The following is a 7,624-nucleotide window of genomic DNA, read 5'->3' on the forward strand; positions in this document are numbered from 1 at the left end:
AGATTACTGGGAAAACAAAAACATAGTACTTAAGTTTTTTCGCGCGGTCGAAACTTGAAACTGGTTATGTTTTTGCTTCGGTCGGCTGTAGGGAGTAGATCTCAAGTTGACCTTGGGAACTTTGACCTGAGTTCTAGTTTTTATTACATTTTATTGATAAGCAATTCTATTACACGTGGCTTTACTTGTGGTGTCAGTTTCGATGCGGAAGCTTTAAGAAGAATATACATATTGTAAACATGTAAAAAAATATTGATTTTAATTCGTATAGGTACATATTGATGAACAGTCAACATCAATGCTACTATTAATAGCTATAATATTATACTATTAATAGGAAGTGGCGGACGAAACTATGCGTCAAAAGTATCTATAATTCTTTAATAGCTTGGCAAAAAGAGATAAATCTCTAAGGGCCACTTGCACCATCCCACTAACCTGGTGGTGGTGTCCTTTTGTAGCCTCTATACCAGCATCAATCAATACTCTCATTATTGCATGATAGTTTTAGTAATAGGTAAATAAATAGTTTTAAGTGTTTATTGAATAAGATTTCCTTTTTAATTTATGTGGTGCTGTAATGTAGATCGTTTTTCCAATAAATGTATTTCAATTCTATTCTAAATATATTAACATATTATTATTAACCTGAGGCTAAGCGGTTAAACTGTTAACTCAGTGTCAAATTGTACTGGTAACGATGGTAACTCCAGGTTTAACCATTTAACCTGGGTTAGTGGGATGGTGCAAGTGGCCCTAAGTATTATTAGAGTGGCATTGGTGATGGTGGCTCTAATTGTAGATATATGTACTTATGTATTTGTATAGGAGGGCTTAGACTTTTGGAATTTTGTTCTCTACCTACTACTTATAGAAGTTATAGATGCTGCCTAAATTTTACATTAAAGAAAGAAGTGTATAAGGTCGAATATTTTGGCAAAAAGCAAAATAGCCAAAACTTGGAAATCAATTCACTTGCTTTATAAGAGAGAGAGAGAGATAGAAAATTTAAAAATGTACTCAAATGTAAAGTTTGTCTAACAGCTTTTTATTGCAAAAAGCAGAACGAATAGGTACATTATAGGTCTACTAAATTCTCAAAAGCGTTTGTGTTCTTCGAAGCGGCTGGTCCGGTCACGATGCACTAATAACGGCTATTCAACAACCATTTGATATGAATCTACGTTTTAATAAACTACATCTCTTCTTGTCTGTCTGTTCGGTTCGGAGTACTGAAACATACAAGTGTATAACGTATTTTATTAATTATTTCATGGATAAATTATTAACTTGATATAATAGATAAAAACCTATTTATAAACTTTTATACAAGTTTAGCGAAAACTTATTATTATAAGATTCATAGTCTAATAAAACATGGTCTTCTCTTCCCAGAGTGACACAAACCTACGTCACAATAACATTGCCACTTTATATAGCGCTATTACATATTATCATATAGCGCTGTCGCATGATGACGAGGCTTGTGTCAGTCACGTGGTCGGAAGAGAGTACCATATGATACGGCGGAGTATATTATTATACCATGATAAGATTCAAGTTTAATAAATTTTAAGAAACTATTAAGTTTTAATACAGCTTATTATTTTTAAGTAAGGAAACCCATGTAAAGAGTGAGCTCTATAGTACTCTAGTACTCTAATCTTACTTATTTTTCTGTAATCATTACAATAAAACCAACCAATTTCTACTATAATTTTCTTTTAAAGTCCAGATGGGACAATCAAAGTGACAATTTTATGAGAAATTAAATTGGCGTCACGTTCACATGTACAAAATTTAATTACCAATTGGCGTCGAAAATTGGCATTTTTACGTCCGCACCTCCTGATTATATCGGATATTACCGGAATCAAGTGCGAAGTGGGATTAGAGCGTCAATTTCATTTACACACCTCACAATTTAATTGGCAATTTGATGAGATGGTGCGAATTATTGTCCGGCCTGGACACTGCTTTATATTTTACCTACTAAGTTATGACGATGTGCCGTTGTCAATATTCCCGTTACCGGAAATAGTCCTATTGGCAATATTTCCGGGAATTTTATTTGAATGTCGCTAATATTGCCGTTATTTTAAAATAACTACAGTATGTTTTTCTTTAAATATAAATATTATGACGCCTATTAAATAAAATTTTTTACCAGCGTTTGATATTTTAAAATAGAACTTTTGTGATATCTACAAAACAAAATAGAAAAGATAAGGCTTAAAAGAATGAGAGTATATAGGTAATCAAATTTTCTTCGAAGCAGGCAAAGTTGCAGTCTAAAACTAGTTAGGTATCGGTCTTTTATCGACCATATGTAGTAGTATATCGATTTGATGCAAGATCCCGTTGACCACATCCGGGTCCACTTCACGGATAGTTAAATTTACATTGCAATACTTGTGCATTTTATCACTGCAATTAGTTAGCTTGTTAGGGGATTACCTAATTGGTATAATTAACATTTAGGGATGTTTGTATTGTATGTGCCTTCATGGACTAGATGGAAGTGCAAAAATGGCAAAATTTACTAAGTAGCATTAGGCAGGTGCTTCCGAGTTTTGTGTGTCTAGAATTTTGAATATTATTCTCTACAACTAATTAAATCGCAGATAAATAAATGCATAACTACTTTTTTTTAATTTATTGAACAATGAGCAAATTAAAGTACGTTACTATTATTACAAGACCCATCGTGGGCAAAACCTTGAGGAGGTTTGTGTGCCGATGGGAGTTCGGGAAAATTATAATATACATATCTATCTTATACTAATTAAAATTCTTAATATAATGTAACTAAAGTGGTTAGATTGTAACAAGTGCGTCTTAATAACTTTTTTTATATTTTTCCCGTTTACATATTTTACTCTAGTATCTTCTGGCAAATCATTTAATATTTTGGGAAATATAAATGTATACAATCTAGTGCCATATACATAGAAGGTAGCATCCTATAGAAGTGGCGTGCGCGTGCCTCCGTGAGGGACAAAACATACGCAATGCGACAATATGAAAAACACGTTTTAACATTCCTGACAATATACCAAAAACAATATACGTAATTTGGTCGGGTTATTTGTTGCCCACCATAACCCATACTAAATTTATGGTGGGGAACAAAAAAAAAGTGAGACTGTGACAAGGACAAGGACAATAGTACCGCTTTCTCTGATACTCCTACTGAAAGTTGTATAAGTGTATCTCGTTCGGTCATTTGGCCCCTCACTGTTATTAATTATTATATTTGGGTAAACAATATTTGTTTTGGCTCTGTAGACTTCTTAATTTTGTACATCTTATATATTCTTTTAGTTTAGTAACATGGTGATATTCAGTACAGAGATGACACTTTCTACAAAACCGAAGTTTGACAGCGATTCAAGGACGAATCCCTTTCGGATACGGAACTATCCCTTTCGGCTATTTAGATGACATGACGCGTAGTCTGATTCGCTACTTTTGATGCTGATTGTACATACTATAAGATTAGAATGCACCTATTTTTTCTCGTGAATATAAACCACAGCGACGAGTCACGATGACTAGCATAGTATGCCGGACGAAATTATGGTAAGTAGTCACCATAGCCAAATAGACGATTGCACATATAAGAATGTCATATTGAGTACCTACGATAAGCCGCCCCTTTAAATAATATGTTGATGAGGTATAGTGGTATTGTCCTATAAAATGTATGGCAAGTAACGCTAGACAACTTACCGTCACACCATCAATTTAGGAATACCTGTGAGTAATTTGCCTGCGAGACGGTGATGTCACATTATTCATTACAATAATTAATATTGGCGGTACATTGTTGTTGACGGTCGTTAACAAGAGGTGCCTTTTTTGATACTGCAAGTACAGTTCACTTGTGGTATTTTTCTCTATTACTGTTCTGTATTATTCTTATTATTCATTATTAATTATTCATTTATCAGATCGCCCCGTTCGCTCCAAAATATCAGATGGCGACTCTACATATTGGTGTATAAGGTATGAGTTTTGTTAATTTGCGGGGTTAATTGTAAAGCGGTAATGATTAAACGGGGCATTAAACTGAAGTTTTTTTTTGTACCATACAAGCGGTAAGTACTAATTTTAGAACGAACGAGGTGATCAGAAATATCTTTGCAGAAAAGAATTAATTTCACATATTTTGAGCATAGTATCTGTCTGTACTACGCTCAATATAAATATGTATAATTTTTTGATGTTGACTATAATAGGTAGGTACCTACATGCGTGGTACAAATAAGTTTACCGGAGCGCATCAAAACAGAACGCATCTTATGTCATGAGTCATGACGAAAACCTACTAAAGTCTGAAATTCCCCAAATGCTATTAAATGATGGAAATAGTAAAGCTACAAGATGATACGCTATCTTTACATATAAATTATGTAGGATTTTAAATACCTACGTAACATCTAACATTTAGTGTGTCATGTTGCGAGTAGTTGGAAAAAGGGGGAATTTCCGACACCAATTATCAATTAAGTACATTAAAATGTTTCTGCTTGTGTTCAACGTTGACTGTAAACTTTGTATATATCTTTTTAAAATCCATTAACGTTTTATTGCCTATTCAAACAATATGCAAACGGTTTCAGGAAACCATTTTGTCACTCTTTGCATCAGGCGTTTTGCAGACCTACCATTGTGTTTGTAAAGATGTATAAGGTATTGTTATTCACAACAACTACATATATGTACAGGTAGCTTATCAGTAACCTGTCAATGGTTAACTATTAAATCATCCTTTTTATAATTTATCTAGGAATAAAAATGGTGATGATTTCTGTTAGCAATTCTACATAAACTGTGAGTGTTTTGATGTTTTCGTGTCTATATTACTTACTTTACTTTATTATAATATACCTGCAGAATTTTTTAAAGCAAGGACGAACTAAAACCAAAATCCTTTATTCTAATATTTATTTTGTTTACGTACTACATGGCATAAAATAAAAGATATTTCAAAACAATATGTTTTACAGATCTGTGAAATTCATAACAACGAATAGAAATGACTACATAATACTAGACAATCAATACATTGTTTGCTAGGTTTTAATTAAGTTGTTGTCTGTTAAATCACATGTCTTGGACATAGGAAAATGTAAAAATAAGCATTTTCTGGTACTGCTTAGTTTCGAACTCAAAATGAGCTCTATCGCTTGGACTCTACCCTACGACACGTTTAAACTTTAAACATAACTTACTCGTTTTGACTGTCCAGTGCTACCTAGCTATCGAAATCTACGCTAACCTATAATTTTTGGTTGTCAGGCCTAGGCGCGCCGTACGCGGTGGCATGGCTACTGGCAACGCCGCCGCGGCCAGTGCTGTAAGCATTGGCAACAGCCGTCGCTCCTCCTGGCATGCCACCCGACCCGGAACGCCCGCCATAGCCGAAGAACATAGGGAAGAATGCCGCAGCTGGCATCCTTGGCATATCGTATTTGTCATCATCATCATCATCATCTTCAACAGGTCGTTTCACTTGTTTCCTCTTCTGCACTCTTTTCCTAGGCTTCTGTTCCTCGACCTCTTCAACCTCAGGTTCGGCTATTTCAGGAATAGTTTTAGCTGTGGTTGAAAATTCTGTTCTTTCGGTCGGGTCGGCGATTTCGGTTTGCTCCGTGGCGGGTTTTTCTGGCTGTTGCGGGTAGAAGACTTCGTTTTGTTGAGGGGGGAGGTAGGTGAGCTCGGGCTGGGTCTGGCGCTGTCGGTCGGGGAGGTAGTACTGGCTGGTCTGCTGTTTTTCGGGCTGGCGGAACATGAAGGCGGCCAGACCGCCGCCGGCCTGCTGCGTGTAGTACGGGTTGTAGTACTTGCTCATGGCCATGCCACCGCGGCTGCTGTCGCTTGCGCCAAATGACACTGGGAAAGAAAACGAAATAGTAAGAAACAGATTTCGAAATTACATTGACCAGGTTTTATCATCTTTGTCAACAGAAAACGTCAATAAGGCGTAAATATCGTAAGCCTCTAATCTGTTATGTTATATAACATTTAAAACTATTTTATGTAGTATATAAAAAAACCTATATTAAAAAAACGAACGAGCAAGGTTCACTGGTTAAGTTCAATTGGAAATCCTTATATATTTATTCATAATGGTTAACGGCTTTATTACAATTATATTTAACCAAACAAAAAAAAAACACAACAAAAGAGTTGTTAAACCAGCGACGTTATTTTTTAGGCAATATTTCCCATGGGAATATTTTTGGAAATGGGAATATTTGGCAACGTCACATCACTACTCAGCCCGTACAATAATTTTATCTGTCATGTTAAAAACAAGAAAATGTTTACTCGATGACGAAGAAAGGGATAATTTTTAAATTAATAGATGAAAATTTAAGAAAAACAACAGATATCATCAAGTGTCACCGACACGTCTTAGGAATGATCTCAGCCACACCTATCGTTAGTACTTTAAGCTTCTTATACGTCCAAACTCTTTTACCTAAGTGCATAGTAATATTGAGAAATTGTCCGTAAATATCGCTACCATAATTAAACTAACTTTTTTATTTTGAATCAGGTTATAAATGGGTTTATACTCGTAGTTATTACAGTGTGTGGTTAAATATATGTAATGGTGTTTTACTCTCGTTTCCAATTATCATTTCCAGTTTTTTTCACAACGTACTAATTTCGCAATAAAAAAATTAACTCTCACAATTTAAAAACAAAAACTTACCCGTATCAACATTGCCGTAATACGGATAGTAAGGGTACGCGTCCACCGTCCACAGCGTCAACACCAAAGCCAAGACCTTCATGATCACACTTCAACAAAATCTACTTGACACTGTTAAGCCTAAAAGCTGGCAAGCTAGTGATGTCCCCAGCCAAGTACCGGGTTATATATCCGAGACGGCGGGACTCATTGGGATGCAGAACGCGTCGCGCGCTCGGCGTTGTCATTTTACAAAGTTCGGCGGGTCCTACCGTTATCGGGATACATCCTAGAGCTAATCGTGAAAATGCAACACGTATCGGACCGTTTGGATAATGGGTGAAAGGTTTAACAGTGAGGTGAGTGAGGTCATAATCCTGTACCGAATCTAGTCGATTTGAACAGAGTTTACAAATATCGATTCCGTCAGTGGAGCTTTGGGGAATTTTAAATGAACTCGAAATTTTAATGATGATTTCGACTAGGTATGCATTGTATGCAGATAACGCAGCCATTTTGGTAAGTTGATCGTGTGATGTTTATAATGGATCATACATCTGGTAAAGGTTTATACACGGTGGCTAAAAAATAACTGCATTCCCGTTGCCAGGGAGGTTTTGGGATTATACTGAGCAACTTTTACTATGGGACCAACCCTGAAATTGCGAAAAAAAAATTACCCTCCCATAGAAAATGGACCAGCCAAAATTTATGAAAAAGCCAAAAAAATTTTTACGATTTCGGGGTAGGTCCCATAGCAAAAGTTGCTCAGAATAATCCCAAAACCTTCCGGGCAACGGGAAAGCAGTTATTTTTTAGCAATCCCCTGTATAAAGTAAATGTTGGTAAATTTTGTGATGGTCGAATCTAAACTCTAAATAAACCTCTATAGTAACAGCACCAGTCATGGGAAATTTA

At 35.7% G+C, this 7,624-nt stretch overlaps 1 protein-coding gene across 1 annotated transcript; it reads right to left on the reverse strand.

The window, feature by feature from the left end:
- Positions 1-4,935: 4,935 nt before the first annotated feature.
- Positions 4,936-6,872, reverse strand: LOC134789547 (uncharacterized). The gene is made up of 2 exons (XM_063760121.1): positions 6,728-6,872; positions 4,936-5,898 (listed from the first exon to the last, which is right to left on the reverse strand). The coding sequence occupies exons 1-2, from the start codon at positions 6,807-6,809 to the stop codon at positions 5,285-5,287; spliced, it is 696 nt and encodes a 231-aa protein (XP_063616191.1). The 5' UTR covers positions 6,810-6,872; the 3' UTR covers positions 4,936-5,284.
- Positions 6,873-7,624: the final 752 nt, after the last annotated feature.

Source organism: Cydia splendana, chromosome 4, assembly GCF_910591565.1.
Source record: "Cydia splendana chromosome 4, ilCydSple1.2, whole genome shotgun sequence".
Taxonomy (NCBI): domain Eukaryota; kingdom Metazoa; phylum Arthropoda; class Insecta; order Lepidoptera; family Tortricidae; genus Cydia; species Cydia splendana.

Bases quoted from the DNA above. Each gene is read 5' to 3' on its own strand.
- LOC134789547 (XM_063760121.1), bottom strand. From the start codon at position 6,809: ATGAAGGTCTTGGCTTTGGTGTTGACGCTGTGGACGGTGGACGCGTAC. The intron at 5,899-6,727 runs GTAAGTTTTTGT...TTTCTTTCCCAG, and splicing joins TTACGGCAATGTTGATACGG to TGTCATTTGGCGCAAGCGAC.